The 18,800-nt window shown below is 42.9% G+C and overlaps 1 protein-coding gene across 7 annotated transcripts in view; it reads right to left on the reverse strand.

Annotated features, from left to right (window-relative positions):
- Positions 1-780: 780 nt before the first annotated feature.
- Positions 781-18,800, reverse strand: part of LOC139422812 (membrane-associated phosphatidylinositol transfer protein 2-like) — a 58,407-nt gene continuing 40,387 nt past the window's right edge. For 4 of the 7 annotated variants that reach the window (XM_071174184.1, XM_071174182.1, XM_071174183.1 and 1 more), the window contains 12 exons: positions 15,515-15,685; positions 14,822-14,956; positions 14,402-14,518; positions 13,967-14,266; positions 12,722-12,870; positions 12,477-12,593; positions 9,389-9,505; positions 9,060-9,208; positions 8,712-8,861; positions 8,330-8,513; positions 7,924-8,052; positions 781-5,978 (listed from right to left, as the gene is read on the reverse strand). In XM_071174184.1, coding sequence (XP_071030285.1) covers positions 5,622-5,978; positions 7,924-8,052; positions 8,330-8,513; positions 8,712-8,861; positions 9,060-9,208; positions 9,389-9,505; positions 12,477-12,593; positions 12,722-12,870; positions 13,967-14,266; positions 14,402-14,518; positions 14,822-14,956; positions 15,515-15,685 — 2,075 coding nt within the window. In that variant the 3' untranslated portion in view covers positions 781-5,621. The remainder of the gene's footprint in view (positions 5,979-7,923; positions 8,053-8,329; positions 8,514-8,711; positions 8,862-9,059; positions 9,209-9,388; positions 9,506-12,476; positions 12,594-12,721; positions 12,871-13,966; positions 14,267-14,401; positions 14,519-14,821; positions 14,957-15,514; positions 15,686-18,800) is intronic. The other 3 variants (XM_071174188.1, XM_071174186.1, XM_071174185.1) reach the window with 1 other exon arrangement.

Genomic DNA, 18,800 nt, shown 5'->3' on the forward strand with positions numbered 1-18,800 from the left:
GCCATCACCAGCCTCTCTCTCCATCTTCCTCCCCAGGGCTGGTTCCATCCCCTACTACCAATGTGGCCTGGAGCAAGACATTTTACCCCTAAACTGCTACCAGGGTAATGGTACCTGTGCTTCTCCCAGCCTGTTGCCTGGTACTGTGACAGTAAAAATATCAACTTTAATGTTTGTATTTAGTTAGAAAACTGCTTATTAATGATGTTGAATAAATGTGTTTTGATGGTTATGAATAATACTGCAACACTATAAAGGTGTTATGACTGTTTCATAAAGGTGTTATGACTGTTTCATAAAGGTGTTATGACTGTTTCATAAAGGTGTTATGACTGTTTCATAAAGGTGTTATGACTGTTTCATAAAGGTGTTATGACTGTTTCATAAAGGTGTTCTGTAGGCCTATACAACAAAGTTATGACAGCTTTGTAGCTTAAATGTAGCTATTTTATTTTTAAAAATAAAAGTTTTGTGACATGATGTATACATGTTTTGTAGTATACAGTAGTTGCATAAGTAGATTGTAATAAGAGTGTAGGTACTCACATGTTTTCTCTGGAATGATGGTAACTAAACCTGGATCTGTGTGTGGGTGTGATTTGTTGCCTCTGCTGTGTCTGTTTCTCTATGTCAATATTATTGTTGGTCCTCCAATTAATACAATAGAATGATCATCATAAACAAAACACTACATGTACAAATAATACTTTGCTATAAAATGTTATCCCACATAAACCATAAAATCTACAAGGAGAGAGTGCTCGTTTTCCAATTGTATTTATTCCACAGTACAGAGACAATGATACAGCGAGCTCTCACCCTCGAAGGTTCAAAGTGAGCTATTAACCAGAGGAGAGAGAGAGCGAGCAGTGAGGGATCTGCATACAGATCTGATGTTGGAGGTGTTTCAAATATGTGTCACTTCAAGTACATAAGTATACGTCTTACGGCCTTGCCTAATAATGCTGATGATGATGTTTTGTTTTTCTGTAAAAGAAAACCATGATAAACTGTCACAGATATAAATCTGAAACCATTTGAAATTCAGACCTGCTACAAAGGGAAATGGATGAGATTGTAAGAGGTACAGAACACTATTTCATTTATGTACATGCCTTCAAATTCAAATATGCATTATATCATTACTATTCTACCTTTATGTCCAATAAACTGCATATAATCAAAATACAATTAAATTATTGCCACTTCAACCAGTATATGTTACCCCTATATATATATTTAGAGTGATAGTATATGCCATTACTGTATTGTACTAATACTGTACAAAACATTCCCAATCTGTTAATGTATATTATCATGTTAAGCTTGTGTACATTTTATATTATTAATACTTGAGTAAATGACATAAATTCTATGTATGTACTGTATTGTAGCTAAATATATTGGTCCCACTTTACAGCATATTAAGTATTCAGAAATCTATGTATTTACGTGGTAGCTACATAAGCAGGTACAGTGTAAGTACACATTGTTAGCCTGAAATGCAGTCTGTTTGTGCTAATATTACACTCCTTAGTAAAAAGCATTAACTAACCCCCACCCCCCCAAAAAAAGGTTTACATTACTCCTTGCCATGCCAACCATAAAATAAATTGTTGTCATGACAAGGAGTGGAATGCTAGTACAGAACAGACGGAACACATTGTTATATAGTTCTCGTTGTACCTGTAACTCTACAAGGTGTAGAACTATTAATAAGATTTCAGCCCCATACAGTAGAACATGTCCTGTACATTGTGTACACTGACATCTAATAGGAGTACATGCAAGACTGCTACTAAAGTGGCAATAATTGTAATATTCTCAAATATAAACAGTTGTTTTTTCTGACATACATTTCTATTTCACGACATACTGTATGGTTAAGTGGTTAACATAACTGATATATTCATACTGTATACAGTATTGAGGGCTAACCCAGTCTGAATGATGAACACCACCTAATACAATTCAAATAGTGGATGGAGTTTCACGTTCACCTGTTCACATTCAGCCACTTCTTCATTCTGACTAAAAAATCTACCTTCACACACGATAGGAAGCAATACAGTATTTTGTCAAAGACTTTGTAAAATGGTCCGGTTTGAAAAATAGTTTTGTTTGCACTATAAAATCGTAACAGTTAACCTTTGTAAAGGGACAGTAGAAGTGTGAAGGGGCGGGACAGTAGAACTAGATGTTGTCTATGTTGTCTATGCTTGTGCATGTTAGATACAATATATAGATTGTCTCTGCTGTGGTCTCTGACTGTCTGTGTCTGCTTGTGGTTCTGCGACTGGAACAATAATAATATTGCACTGGCTAAGAAAACAAACACCTTCCACTGACTGTTGGTCCTCCTATTCAGAACTAGACCGTCATCATAAACAAAACGCTATTCACCTGAAAGATCCATCATATTAAGTAACCGCATGAGTTATGTAAATAAATACCTCTCAACCATTATATTCCTACATATACAGTATCATTTTGACCTTATCTACACTGACAGACAGACATCCATGGCTCCTGTACAGTCTGGGCTCTCCAGCTCTGTAGCAGGAGGACATTCCACTAGCTCATCATCACCAACCCACAGGCCAGAGGGGAACAGTATGGCTGTATCTAAAACCTCACAGTGCCTTCCAGCCAATCAGCTACAGCTACCTCACTGCAGAACCAAATTCCAACCGTTTTTTTTTAAAGACCTCAAAAGTGTCCTTAGGTAACTAGAACTACTGTACACAACAAATGGACTAGATTATTCTTTTTTTGGTCTGATCAATGTCTGACAAAAACTATTGCTTTAATCACATGAACAATCCTCACCTAAGCCAATCAGCATTCAGTATTAGACCCACCCGTTGTATAACAGATAGCAATAAATCAAACCTTCCATTTAGGTTGACAATACAAGGGTGTTTTATTGTCACATACATAGGGAGGCAGGTAGTTTAGTGATTAGAGTGTTGGGCCAGTAAACAAAAGGATGCTGGATTGAATCCCTGAGCGAACAAGGTAAACATCTGTCTTTGTGCCCCTGAGCAAGGTAGTTAACCCACTGTTCCCCGGGTGCTGAAGACATGGATTTCAATTATGGCAGCCTTTCGCACCTCTCTGATTCAGAGGAGTTGGATTAATCCGGAAGCTATGTTCAGTTGGACAACTGACTAGGTATCCCTACATCCCACCACATTGGTCAAATGAGTTGTTTTATAAGGGATTTTTTTCACTTTGTCAGCCTAGGTTATTAAAACCAGCAAACTTTTAGTTACTGGTCCAATACTCTAACAGCTTGGCTACCTGCCACCCTACTGTAGTTGACAATAGTGTCCCTAGAATCAAAGCAACATGCTAGAGCTTACAAGCGCTCAAGTCATAAGTGAAACCATAACCTCATCCTATATCAGCAATTATGTCCTTTACTTAGATATGGACAATATGTTGGATTAAAACATATCTACAAATTCATAGATCTAATCTGATTTACATCTGTAAAATACAGTATATAACAGCACAGCCTTTTAGTTAAAGCCATGCCGCCATGATCTCAATGCAACAAGCTCCAACTCATCTCACCATACACAGCACAAAGGAAAGGTTGGATACAGCCTGGTACATTATCTTTCCACACCTAACCAACAACTGTCTTGTTCTTGGCACATTTACTTACATTATTAAGTAATCCTGACATTTAAAAAATGTACACGAGTGTAAGTACTGTAGCACACATACCCTGCAATAATGAATAGTTATTATATCATGCACTACAAAGGTAACAATATGTAGCTACATGAGATGGTAACTAGATTCTCTGCCATAAACTAGTGCTACGAACAACGAGGTTGAACAGGTTGAGATACTGCAGCCGTTAAGAGAGAGATTGGTGTTTTGGCCCTGCGTTGGCTTTGTGTGATTAGTAATGGGAATATATTTGAAGTGGAGGATAAAGGAACACTCTCTCATATCAATATCTAACCAGTAGGAGCCAGACAACAGGACAGTATGATAAAAAAGGGTGCAACCCTACTACTGCTTCTCTGTTAGGTGTTCATCTTTCATTTTGTGTACAGGTTGTCATAGATTTAGTCAAAGTATCAGTAACACTTTATTCTACAGTCCTATGACAGCTGGTATTTGCTAAGGAATAACATTGTATATTCTCTGGTACTTCAGATAATTAATCACAGTTGGAAACAACTTGGTATCAGCAGGCGTCTATCATGAGGTATTACTACCAGGTAAACTAAAACAGGATAGGGGAACTGTAAAATAAAGTGTAATCAAAGCATGTCTTTATCCAGACTGAAATGTAGTAATGTCTAATGAATAGCATTCATCCCATCCCTCAAGAATGAAAGAGCTCAGACTCCTCAGAGTATCATAGGGAAGTCCAGTGGTCACTGAATTGTGTGTAATGGCAAACGTTGAGCGCTAGGGGGCGCCGCATGATGGACTGAATGACTACCAACAGCATCATGCTTATGGAAAACAGAGTGGGAGAGTGCCCACCACTGGTGGCTCAAAGGTATTGCAAGCAGATGGTCTGGTAAAGGGATTGTTGCTGTTATCTGTCTGAGGAAATGTGTTACTAATGTCTTCTGTTATATCAAAGCCAAGCCTTATTAAGCTCAGTCCTGGGTTCCTTCAGTCTGACTCATAAACATGTCGTTGGTGTTTAAGGCCTGGGACAGCCCACAGGCCAAACTGAGATACATGGTACTGGTACTGTAGCTACTCTGTTATTGACTTAAAAGGACTGGAGCGGAGCCAACGTTGACAGTACAAATCACTGTGTAGTACCACACTGAAAACAGTAGAGGAAAATAGAGACTAGAGGGAAATTCTACACCTCATTCATAACCTTGCCCCTCCCTCTCTTTTGCCTTGCATCTCTCTCTGTATCTACCCTCTTTCCATGTATCCTTCTCCCTCTTTCTTCTCCTCTTCCCTCAATCTTTCTTTAGGGTAATGGTGCTTCTTAGTTGACAGTATCTCAGCGAAGATAAAGGGATAAAATCAGAGGTGAAGTTGTTGGCTTGTTGCCATGGCTACAAACTGACCACCCTGACCTCCAGGTCACCATTGACACTTCTTTTGATGGCTCCACTGTCTGCGCCTGTCCTGTGCTGGGGTGGTTGTGAATTCCCATTGTCCTTTAGATGCAGAGAGTAAATTCAACCATTCCTCGGACCGGGGTGGGCCTTCCAGGCCCCAAGGGGGCAACGATTAAGGCTTACGATAGTTTGTTTAAATGTTTCGTTTTTCCTTACAGTTCTTTTCGTGGCCAAGATAGGTAATATAAAAGTCTTGACTGTGAGACTCATGATACAGTAGAAACGTCTTTAGAAAATGTACATCAAAGTTAGAGCAACACCCATCTTTCTGGCTTTATATCCACTTCCCCAGAGACCCTCTCTGCCCTTTTCCCTCTCTCTCCATCTCTCTTTCCATCCCTCTGTTAACCCTATCCCTCCCCTGTTTCATCCCATAATTTTCTTTATCTCTCTCTCTCACCATATTTCCTCCTCTCTCCATCTCTCTCTCAGGGCCAGTCCAGAGATGGTGTTCATGTCCAGTCAGGCAGGGTCCCCTCCCCCTGTAGCCCAGTCTGGTGAGCCCTACTTAGGGCTGAGTAACCCTCCTGACTCCTCCTTGGTGCTCCCGGTGCGGCCCCAACACCCAGCTGCTATACTCATACTCCTCTGGGTCCCCGCTGCTTTCTCCCTCTCCACCTCGCATTGGCTCAGCGTGCGTTCCGTACGTCCTGGTTGGCCAGAGGAGCTAGAAACCCCCCCCCCAGTTGGGTTGATTGAGCGCAGGATGTGGTTGCGCTTGCGGAGGTAGTCCCCCCCGGCCGCGCCCAGTCCAAAGCTGCCCTTACGGAGGATGATACGGGCACTGGCGGTCTTGGCAGGACGAGACCTCTGACTGTACTCCAGCTGGGAGAGATGAGACGCATAGCCATCTGGGATGAACTGAGAGAGATCAGATAGACAGAAGGGGAAGGAATGGATGAGAGATCAGATCAATCACTTTATGTATCTACTAAACTATCCAGCTATAGGGATACATTTATGCATTCTATTTATTCATAGGGGAAGTTGGAAGATGAGCGTTTATACACTTGTATTTATTATGTCCTGTTCATCCAGTTTTGCCTTTTGCCTCCTTCACCTTAACTAATCAGCTCTGGGTGTGTGGTAGATTCAGCACCTTAACTAATCAGCTCTGGGTGTATGGTAGATTCAGCACCTTAACTAATCAGCTCTGGGTGTGTGGTAGATTCAGCACCTTAACTAATCAGCTCTGGGTGTGTGGTAGATTCAGCACCTTAACTAATCAGCTCTGGGTGTGTGGTAGATTCAGCACCTTAACTCATCAGCTCTGGGTGTGTGGTAGATTCAGCACCTTAACTCATCAGCAGCTCTGGGTGTGTGGTATATTCAGCACCTTAACTAATCAGCTCTGGGTATGTGGTAGATTCAGCACCTTAACTAATCAGCTCTGGGTGTATGGTAGATTCAGCACCTTAACTAATCAGCTCTGGGTGTGTGGTAGATTCAGCACCTTAACTCATCAGCTCTGGGTGTGTGGTAGATTCAGCACCTTAACTAATCAGCTCTGGGTGTGTGGTAGATTCAGCACCTTAACTAATCAGCTCTGGGTGTGTGGTAGATTCAGCACCTTAACTAATCAGCTCTGGGTGTGTGGTAGATTCAGCACCTTAACTAATCAGCTCTGGGTGTGTGGTAGATTCAGCACCTTAACTAATCAGCTCTGGGTGTGTGGTAGATTCAGCACCTTAACTAATCAGCTCTGGGTGTGTGGTAGATTCAGCACCTTAACTAATCAGCTCTGGGTGTGTGGTAGATTCAGCACCTTAACTAATCAGCTCTGGGTGTGTGGTAGATTCAGCACCTTAACTAATCAGCTCTGGGTGTGTGGTAGATTCAGCACCTTAACTCATCAGCTCTGGGTGTGTGGTAGATTCAGCACCTTAACTAATCAGCTCTGGGTGTGTGGTAGATTCAGCACCTTAACTAATCAGCTCTGGGTGTGTGGTAGATTCAGCATCTTAACTAATCAGCTCTGGGTGTCTGGTAGATTCAGCACCTTAACTAATCAGCTCTGGGTATGTGGTAGATTCAGCACCTTAACTAATCAGCTCTGGGTGTGTGGTAGATTCAGCACCTTAACTAATCAGCTCTGGGTGTGTGGTAGATTCAGCACCTTAACTAATCAGCTCTGGGTGTGTGGTAGATTCAGCACCTTAACTAATCAGCTCTGGGTGTGTGGTAGATTCAGCACCTTAACTAATCAGCTCTGGGTGTGTGGTAGATTCAGCACCTTAACTCATCAGCTCTGGGTGTGTGGTAGATTCAGCACCTTAACTAATCAGCTCTGGGTGTGTGGTAGATTCAGCACCTTAACTCATCAGCTCTGGGTGTGTGGTAGATTCAGCACCTTAACTCATCAGCTCTGGGTGTGTGGTAGATTCAGCACCTTAACTAATCAGCTCTGGGTGTGTGGTAGATTCAGCACCTTAACTAATCAGCTCTGGGTGTGTGGTAGATTCAGCACCTTAACTAATCAGCTCTGGGTGTGTGGTAGATTCAGCACCTTAACTAATCAGCTCTGGGTGTGTGGTAGATTCAGCACCTTAACTCATCAGCTCTGGGTGTGTGGTAGATTCAGCACCTTAACTAATCAGCTCTGGGTGTGTGGTAGATTCAGCACCTTAACTAATCAGCTCTGGGTATGTGGTAGATTCAGCACCTTAACTAATCAGCTCTGGGTGTGTGGTAGATTCAGCACCTTAACTAATCAGCTCTGGGTATGTGGTAGATTCTGCCTATTATACACTTGAATGTATGACTTATTTTTGGGGGACAGTGTATTTTCTAAGAGCTAGTTAAGTACCTGACACTGGCTGGACATCTTCTTGGTGGGCCGCCCCACTATGTAGATGTGTGACGGGGGCAGGCCTATTGAGGAGTACACTGAAATGTCCTTAGTAGAGCCGTAAGCAGCAAAGATCTTCATATGGGCCTACACACACACACACACACACACACACACACACACACACACACACACACACACACACACACACACACACACACACACACACACACACACACACACAAATGGACTGTTAGAAACACTACATCAGTAGGGATAGTTTTGTTGTTTCTATCACATTTTGACAGTAGAAACCTACCTCGCCTAGTCCCCTCACCCTGAACAACCCACTTACCCTTCCTCAAACTCAGTGTTACCCTAACCCCTTACCCCTACACCCTCATCTCTGCCCCCGTTACTGTACCTCACAGATGAGGGCCTTGAGGAAGTTGGCCTTGTGTCTGAGGGGGTCGTGGACCAGGCCGTCACAGAAGGACACGATGCCATGAGGGAAGTTATGTTGAGACAGCCAGGCCACCACACGCTGCTTCTGCATGTCTGGACGACCTGTCACATACACTATCAGATAGCCCAGGTCCTGCCAGTGTCTGGGGGAGGGAGGGAGGGAGACCAGGATGTGGGTGAACAAGTAGAAGCCCAAAGGGTTGGGTGTCTTGTCTATTAATTTATTAATTTGATGATTGCCAGGGACTATTCACAACTTGTATGTCAACATTAGCTAGTGTGACTCCTGGGCAGGAACATATAGCTACAACCACATTAAATAAAACTCATCATGTTCCTACCTGACCACATCTACAGCTCCAGCTCTGACCTTGGGGTCACTTCCCATGATGGACACACTGGCAGCAAACGAGCCGTCAATACTGAACACTACAAACTCTGTTCCCCGCGGCAACACCGTCAGGTAGCTGTCCGCAAATGTATGGTCACCCCTAAGAGAGGGAGGAAGGGAGGGGGCGAGAGAGAGAGGGAGGGAGGAAGGGAACGGGAGGGCAAGAGAGAGAGAGAGAGAGAGAGAGGAGGAGAGGTGCAGGAAAGAGGAATTGTAACAAATACACTTAATTCAAAGCTTGTTTTAATACTCAAAAACACCATGAAAATCAGCTAATCAGATGAATCCTGTAACCTACCTGACGACCAGTTTGACAGGATAAACTCCAATGCCCAGCCTCTTGCTCTCTGGGATGACATAGGAGATCCGTCCGCTGCTATTGGTCAGCTCGGTGTCAAAGTACATCCACTCTCCTGAGGGGGGCTGGGTCATGATGTGGATGTCAATCTGGAGGAGGAGCAAGAGGAGGTTACGGATTACACGCCCATATGTTGCATTGACAGAAATTAATTATTTATGCAAACAAAAATTGAGTTGCATGGAAGTATCTCAAGTTAGGGTTTGGCTCTATCCCAGTGTCTTGCAATCAGTGGCAGAACTCAAGTTTGTCCCGATGCGATGCTTTACCTTCTCCCCAGTGAGAGTGACCATGTCCAGAGGTCCGTACATGAAGCGTCCCATCACCAGCTGTGTTCCATCCTCAGTGAACACAGCATCATTCACACGGTGGTTGGCTGTAACGTTCTACACACACGCACGCACGCACACACACACACACACACACACACACACACACACACACACACACACACACACACACACACACACACACACACACACACACACACACACACACACACACACACACACACACACACACACACACACACACACACACACATTTACCATTGGTGTACTGATACAGAAACTAGTAAACTCCTGATAAATGCATTAACTTGAGATATCACTAATGGCTAAAAGTGGTTAGTACTAAGTTCATGTTTTATGTATCCCTATATTTCTGTTATTACAGGGCTATCACTCAGTCAAGAGTGAGCAGGCGCCGGAAGTCTAGTCGTTGATGGACCTGGCCTTGAGTGTAATGGCTACCTTTGTGGGTTTTCATACGGTATAGTACACTTTGTGGGTGTTCATACGGTATAGTACACTTTGTGGGTGTTCATACGGTATAGTAAACTTTGTGGGTGTTCATACGGTATAGTAAACTTTGTGGGTGTTCATACGGTATAGTACACTTTGTGGGTGTTCATACGGTATAGTACACTTTGTGGGTGTTCATACGGTATAGTACACTTTGTGGGTGTTCATACGGTATAGTACACTTTGTGGGTGTTCATACGGTATAGTACACTTTGAGGGTGTTCATACGGTATAGTACACTTTGTGGGTGTTCATACGGTATAGTACACTTTGTGGGTGTTCATACGGTATAGTAAACTTTGTGGGTGTTCATACGGTATAGTAAACTTTGTGGGTGTTCATACGGTATAGTACACTTTGTGGGTGTTCATACGGTATAGTACACTTTGTGGGTGTTCATACGGTATAGTACACTTTGTGGGTGTTCATACGGTATAGTAAACTTTGTGGGTGTTCATACGGTATAGTACACTTTGTGGGTGTTCATACGGTATAGTAAACTTTGTGGGTGTTCATACGGTATAGTACACTTTGTGGGTGTTCATACGGTATAGTAAACTTTGTGGGTGTTCATACGGTATAGTACACTTTGTGGGTGTTCATACGGTATAGTACACTTTGTGGGTGTTCATACGGTATAGTACACTTTGTGGGTGTTCATACGGTATAGTACACTTTGTGGGTTTTCATACGGTATAGTACACTTTGTGGGTGTTCATACGGTATAGTACACTTTGTGGGTGTTCATACGGTATAGTAAACTTTGTGGGTGTTCATACGGTATAGTAAACTTTGTGGGTGTTCATACGGTATAGTACACTTTGTGGGTGTTCATACGGTATAGTACACTTTGTGGGTGTTCATACGGTATAGTAAACTTTGTGGGTGTTCATACGGTATAGTAAACTTTGTGGGTGTTCATACGGTATAGTACACTTTGTGGGTGTTCATACGGTATAGTACACTTTGTGGGTGTTCATACGGTATAGTAAACTTTGTGGGTGTTCATACGGTATAGTACACTTTGTGGGTGTTCATACGGTATAGTAAACTTTGTGGGTGTTCATACGGTATAGTACACTTTGTGGGTGTTCATACGGTATAGTAAACTTTGTGGGTGTTCATACGGTATAGTACACTTTGTGGGTGTTCATACGGTATAGTACACTTTGTGGGTGTTCATACGGTATAGTACACTTTGTGGGTGTTCATACGGTATAGTACACTTTGTGGGTGTTCATACGGTATAGTACACTTTGTGGGTGTTCATACGGTATAGTACACTTTGTGGGTGTTCATACGGTATAGTACACTTTGTGGGTGTTCATACGGTATAGTAAACTTTGTGGGTGTTCATACGGTATAGTAAACTTTGTGGGTGTTCATACGGTATAGTACACTTTGTGGGTGTTCATACGGTATAGTACACTTTGTGGGTGTTCATACGGTATAGTAAACTTTGTGGGTGTTCATACGGTATAGTAAACTTTGTGGGTGTTCATACGGTATAGTACACTTTGTGGGTGTTCATACGGTATAGTACACTTTGTGGGTGTTCATACGGTATAGTACACTTTGTGGGTGTTCATACGGTATAGTAAACTTTGTGGGTGTTCATACGGTATAGTACACTTTGTGGGTGTTCATACGGTATAGTAAACTTTGTAGGTGTTCATACGGTATAGTACACTTTGTGGGTGTTCATACGGTATAGTAAACTTTGTGGGTGTTCATACGGTATAGTACACTTTGTGGGTGTTCATACGGTATAGTACACTTTGTGGGTGTTCATACGGTATAGTACACTTTGTGGGTGTTCATACGGTATAGTACACTTTGTGGGTGTTTATACGGTATAGTACACTTTGTGGGTGTTCATACGGTATAGTACACTTTGTGGGTGTTCATACGGTATAGTAAACTTTGTGGGTGTTCATACGGTATAGTAAACTTTGTGGGTGTTCATACGGTATAGTACACTATGTGAACACCCACAAAGTGTACTATACCGTATGTTAGTTAGATTACTTGTTGGTTATTACTGCATTGTCGGAACTAGAAGCACAAGCATTTCGCTACACTCGCATTAACATCTGCTAACCATGTGTATGTGACAAATAAAATTTGATTTGATTTGACTTTGTGGGTGTTCATACGGTATAGTACACTTTGTGGGTGTTCATACGGTATAGTACACTTTGTGGGTGTTCATACGGTATAGTACACTTTGTGGGTGTTCATACGGTTTAGTAAACTTTGTGGGTGTTCATACGGTATAGTACACTTTGTGGGTGTTCATACGGTATAGTACACTTTGTGGGTGTTCATACGGTATAGTACACTTTGTGGGTGTTCATACGGTTTAGTAAACTTTGTGGGTGTTCATACGGTATAGTACACTTTGTGGGTGTTCATACGGTATAGTACACTTTGTGGGTGTTCATACGGTATAGTACACTTTGTGGGTGTTCATACGGTTTAGTAAACTTTGTTAAACTGGAACTTTGTCGTTGTGTCATTTCCAGTTAACAGTTAGGAAGGGGCCTGTGCTCACCCTGATCTTGACGTGTGTCCTCTTGCGCAGCCATTTCTCTCTGGGTTTAGATGGCTTGAACTCGGTCACCTCTTTACCATCCAGCTCCAGAATACTAGAGTTCTCATGCCTCATCACCTGGAGAAGCAGACAGGGATGGTTACATAAGCATTCATATAGAATACATGAGCCCTTATAACAGGTCAAAGGAGGCAATGCCTTTATTATGCTGTAAACATTCATAGGGCATTCATAACCAGTTGTACCTGTCTGAGTAGGAAGGAGACAACGTCAGTGGATTCCCAGTATGAAGCATGGAAGAGGTGAGGCAGAGCTACAGTGGGGAAGGCGGTGAGGGCATCAGGACAGTACAGGGCAAAGTCCATCCGCTTGCTGCCCCACCACCGAGACGCAACTAGGGAGAGAGAGTGAGAGAGAAGTCTATCAGTCAACAGAAACAGTCCTGGCATAAAACAAGCGATAGGTAATCACGGTTGAGAAAAGAAGATAGTGTTAGAAAAAGAGATCGACATATTTCTGGTCAATGATAGTTGCAGACAAAGAGGGGTTCCACAGTAGAGGGAAGTGTGCTCATCCAGAGATGTACAGTCCAAGGGAGAGGCTGTATATTACAGACGGAGAGTCACAGGTCCACACAGGAGAAGAATGGACTTTCAGGCCAGGGACAGATTAAACTGGAGTAGAGGGACAGATTTGGTTGGAGGAAGGAGGAAGGATAGGGTAACATACAATATCAGCGATTTCCAAACAGTGGTCCCTCATTTTAACACAATGAGTCCCACCGTGATGCCGGCGCAATTTGGACTTCTAATTCCTTTTAAACATAGTGTGTTTGAGCTACAGACTACAGGTTGTGTCATTGGATTAGTCTGTGTGATTAACGGGGGCGGAGTTAGAGCATTGTTTGTGAGACAAGGGTGGTCTTTCTACAAAAACGCCTATAATGCTGTAATAGGCTCATATAGTTGTTTTCACAAACTCCACACAGTTGTCACTGACTAGTCGGATATTAATTTTCCACTAAGAAAACAAATTCTGTACTTACAGCATTCATATAAATTCATTTTTATCAGGTGTTTGCTTTGGCAGACCTTATTTGTTTTATTGACACAAGTCAATAAAACTCATGAATGCAACTGTTTATGTCAAATTTTGTCCTGAAAAGAAAATGGTTAAATATGAGGTCTGGACATGCAGATCAATGAAAGTCAGATAAATAAAAAGTCGATTTTTGCTGGGGTCTCGGGACTGATAGGGTTAATCCGGTCCTTGATTGAGGACATTGCCATAACTCCTGTTTGGGAACCACTGCAGTACAGTACAGGGTAAATGCTGTAGAGGAGAAAAGGAGGGAGAGGACATCTAATACAGTGTGATGGTTCAACTGTAGCTGGAAGGTGACCAATGACAGGGCACACAGATGAGTGTCCTGGGGGTCACACAGGATTCAAACCTTCCTCCTTCCAGGGAAACTACAGTACCCAGACTACCTTGCTCTATGTCCATCAGCGTATCTGGCGACGGAGGGTCAGAGTTCGTATCGGTGATGTCAGAGGTGACATCAGAGGTGACATCAGTGAAGTCAGAGGGCAGGTCTGAGGAAACATCAGAGGAAGTGATGTCAGAGGTGACATCATCGTCACCCTGCTCTGAGTCGGTGTGTCTGAGAGTGAGGAAGAGTCGTATCTTCTTCCTGGCTCGTGGAGAGGGGCTCCTCGAGGGGAGTTTAGAAAGCGCAAGCTGGGAGAGGAGACCCAGCTTCTTAGACGAACTGCTATAGCATTTAGAAGCTACGGAACAACAAAACAGACGGTACAAAAGAAGAAATAAACAAAGTGTGAAACATTTCAGAAAATGAATGTTAACTCTCTCTGAGCCACAAACACTGCTGTTAACAGTATAAACAATATAAAGTCCATACTGACTGTTGCTGATGTATGAGTCGGCCATGCCTGACACCTGGCTAGCGATGCTGGCCTCACTGGACCTTCTGGGTCCAGTCAGCGGGGAGGACGGGTACTGGGTGTCCACAAACATGTCCGCTATGGAGGGAAGGAGATACCGGAGAGAAAGTGTGTGTGTGTGAGTGAGTGAGTGAGTGAGTGAGTGAGTGAGTGAGTGAGTGAGAGAGAGGGAGAGAGAGAGAGAGAGAGAGAGAGAGAGAGAGAGAGAGAGAGGAGAGGGAGAGAGAGAGAGAGTTTTGATCAGGCAATCATTTACATTTTACAGACAAAGAGAGTGAGAGACACAGACAGTCAGACAGACAGACAGACAGACAGACAGAGCAACAGCGAAAGGGAACCAAGCAGTGGACAGACAGACAGAGACAGAGAAAGGGTACACACTGTCGTTGAGCTGTGAGGCCTGCTGGGGCCAGCTGCGTACAGGGACGGGGATGGAGGTCTCACTGACGCCCCCCTCCTGGCAACGCAGGGGTACTGACTCCAACAGGAGATGGGGGTTACTCTGCATAGTCTCCACTGGGGAATGAGGAGGGGAAGATAGAGAGATGGGCAAGAGGGAGACAGAGAGATGTGGAGAGGGGGAGACACAGGGGAGAGATGTGGAGAGGGGGGAGACACAGGGGAGAGATATGGGGACAGGGGAGGCAGAAGAGACATGGGGGGGGGGGGGACAGAGAGGCAGAAATAAACGTATGTTACAGACTACAGACCAGTTCAGTGCGTAATAACTGTTGAGTCCTATAGCACGGCGCACAATTAGCCCAGCATCATCTGAGTTAGGGGAGAGTTTGGACGGGGTAGGCCATCATTGTAAAATAAGAATTTGTTCTTAACTGACTTGCCTAGAAAAATAAAGGTTAAATTTAAAAATAAAAAAAATAAGACTAACTGGACGGACGTAAAGCACAGTACATTATATCTGATAACACATGCACACAGATACGCTACCATGACAGCATATGGACATATGGCAAACCACACAGCCAATTGAGTGCTTGCTTTTGGAGGGATTGATTTGAGTGCTTGCTCTCATAAATAAATACTTCTGGTGTGTGTGTGTGTATCTATCCTCACCCAGCAGAGCAGAGTGTCCGTCCCCCAGAGGGAAGCGTTGGTATCGGGGGACACAGAAGGGGGGCAGCTGGTGAAACCTCTTCTCTAGAAGGGGCTCCAGGCGGGAGGCAGAGGGGTCCGCTGGATGAAACAGGTTATATAGCTGCTGACAGGCCGGACGCAACGCTGAGACTGGAGGGAGAGAGAGAAAGACTACCGTGGGATATGTGTCAAGAGCAACAGCAACCTTGGAAAATCCTCTGCATTTTCATTAACAGAAGACTCGTACATTTCATCAGTGAAAACAATGTACTGAGCAAAGGTCACATTGGCTTTTTACCAAATTACCTTACGACAGACCACGTATTCACCCTCCACACCCTAATTGACAAACAAACCAAAACAAAGGCAAATTCTTCTCATGCTTTGTTGATTTCAAAAAAGCTTTTGACTCAATTTGAGCATGAGGGTCTGCTATACAAGTTGATGGAAAGCAGTGTTGGGAGAAAAACATTCAACATTATAAAATCAATGTATACAGTGTGGGGTTAAAATTGACAAAAAACACACATATTTCTTTCCATTGGCCGTGGGGGAGACAGGGATGCAGCTTTAGCCCCACCCCCTTCAACATGCAGTTGAAGACGGAAGTTTAAATACACTTAGGTTGGAGTCATTAAAACTCGTTTTTCAACCACTCCACACATTTCTTGTTAACAAACTATAGTTTTGGCAAGTCAGTTAGGTCATCTACTTTGTGCATGACACAAGTAATTCTTGCAACAATTATTTCACTTATAATTAACTGTAGCACAATTCCAGTGGGTCAGAAGTTACAATACACTAATTTGACTGTGCCTTTAAACAGCTTGGAAAATTCCAGAAAATGATGTCATGGATTTAGAAGCTTCTGATAGGCTAATTGACATAATTTGAGTCAGTTGGATGGGTACCTGTGGATGTGTTTCAAGGCCTACCTTCAAACTCAGTGCCTCTTTGCTTGACATCATGGGAAAATCAAAAGAAATCAACCATGACCTCAGAAAAAAAATTGTAGACCTCCACAAATCTGGTTCATCCTTGGGAACAATTTCCAAATGCCTGAAGGTACCACGTTCATCTGTACAAACAATAGTACGCAAGTATAAACACAATGGGACCACGCAGCTGTCATACCGCTCAGGAAGGAGATGCGCTCTGTCTCCTAGAGATGAACGTACTTTGGTGTGAAAAGTGCAAATCAATCCCAGAACAACAGCAAAGGACCTTGTGAAGATGCTGGAGGAAACAGGTACAAAAGTATCTATATCCACAGTAAAACGAGTCCTCATGAGGAAGGAAAATTATGTGGATATATTGAAGCAACATCTCAAGACATCAGTCAGGAAGTCAAAGCTTGGTCACAAATGGCTATTCCATATGGACAATAACCCCAAGCATACTTCCAAAGTTGTGGCAAAATGTCTTAAGGACAACAAAGTCAAGGTATTGGTGTGGCCATCATAAAGCCCTGACCTCAATTCCATAGAACATTTGTGGGCAGAACTGAAAAAGCATGTGCGAGCAAGGAGGCCTACAAACCTGACTCAGTTACACCAGCTCTGTCAGGAGGAATGGGCCAACATTCACCCAACTTACTGTGGGAAGCTTGTGGAAGGCTACCTGAAACGTTTGACCCAAGTTAAACAATTTAAAGGCAATGCTACCAAATACTAATTGAGTGTATGTAAACTTCTGACCCACTGGGAATGTGTGTGTCATTCTCTCTACTATTATCCTGACAGTTCACATTCTTAAAATAAAGTCCTAACTGACCCAAAAACAGGGAATTTTTTCTTGGATTAAATGTCAGGAATTGTGAAAAACTGAGTTTAAATATATTTGGCTAAGGTGTATGTAAATTTCCGACTTCAACTGTATATATAAACAAATTGGTGAGGGCACTAGAACAGTCTGCAGCACCAGGCCTCCTCTACTACAATCTAAAGTTAAATGTCTACTGTTTCCTAATGATCTGGTGCTTCTGTCCCCAACCAAGGAGGCCCTACAGCAGCACCTAGATCTTCTGCACAGATTCTGTCTGACCTGGACCCTGACAGTAAATCTCAGTAAGACAAAAATAATGGTGTTCCAAAAAAGGTCCAGTTGCCAGGACCACAAATACAAATTCCATCTAGACACTGTTGCCCTAGAGCACACAAAAAACTATACGCACATCGACCTAAACATTAGTGCCACAGGTCATTTCCACAAAGCTGTGAACGATCTGAAAGACAAGGTAAGAAGGACCTTCTACGCTATCAAAAGGAACATCAAATTCGACATGTCAACTTCTTGAATCAGTTATAGAACCCATTGCCCTTTATGGTTGTGAGGTCAGGGATCTGCTCATCAACCAATAATTAACAAAATGGAAAAAAAACACCAAATTGAGACTGCATGCAGAATTCTGCAAAAAGAATTGACAACGTAAAACACCAAATAATGCATGCAGAGCAGAATTAGGCTGAGACCCACTAATTATCAACATCCAGAAAAGTCTTAAATTCTACAAGCACCTAAAAGGACGTAATTCCCAAACCTTCCATAACAAAGCCATCACCTAGAGAGAGATGAACCTGGAGAAGAGTCCCCTAAGCAGGCTGGTCCTGGGGCTCTGTTCACAAACACAAACAGAGCGCCAGGACAACAACACAATTAGACCCAACCAAATCATGAGAAAACAAAAAGATAAACTAGAATGCTATTTGGCCCTAAACAGAGAGTACACAGTGGCAGAATACCTGACCACTGTGACTGACCACTGTGACTGACCTGGGCAGACCACCGTGGGCAGACCTGGTTCTCAAGAGAAGACAGGCTATGTGCACACTACCAAGAAAATGAGGTGGAAACTGAGCTGCACTTCCTAACCTCCTGACAAATGTATGACCATATTAGAGACACATATTTCCCTCAGATTACACAGACCCACAAAGAATTTGAAAACAAATCAAATTTGGATAAACTCCCATATCTATTGGGTGAAATACCACAGTGTGCATCACAGCATTACGATTTGTGACCTGTTGCCACAAGAAAATGGGCAACCAGTAAAGAACAAACACCATTAAAAATATAACCCTTATTTATTTTCCCTTTTGTACTTTAACTATTTGCATATTGTTACAACACTGTATATAGCCACAACATGACATTTGAAATATTCCTTTAAGTGTAATGTTTACTGTTAATTGTTTATTTAACTTTGATTTTTTTTCTACTTCACTTGCTTTGGCAATGTAAACATGTTTCCCATGCCAATAAA

Source organism: Oncorhynchus clarkii, chromosome 12, assembly GCF_045791955.1.
Source record: "Oncorhynchus clarkii lewisi isolate Uvic-CL-2024 chromosome 12, UVic_Ocla_1.0, whole genome shotgun sequence".
NCBI lineage: Eukaryota > Metazoa > Chordata > Actinopteri > Salmoniformes > Salmonidae > Oncorhynchus > Oncorhynchus clarkii.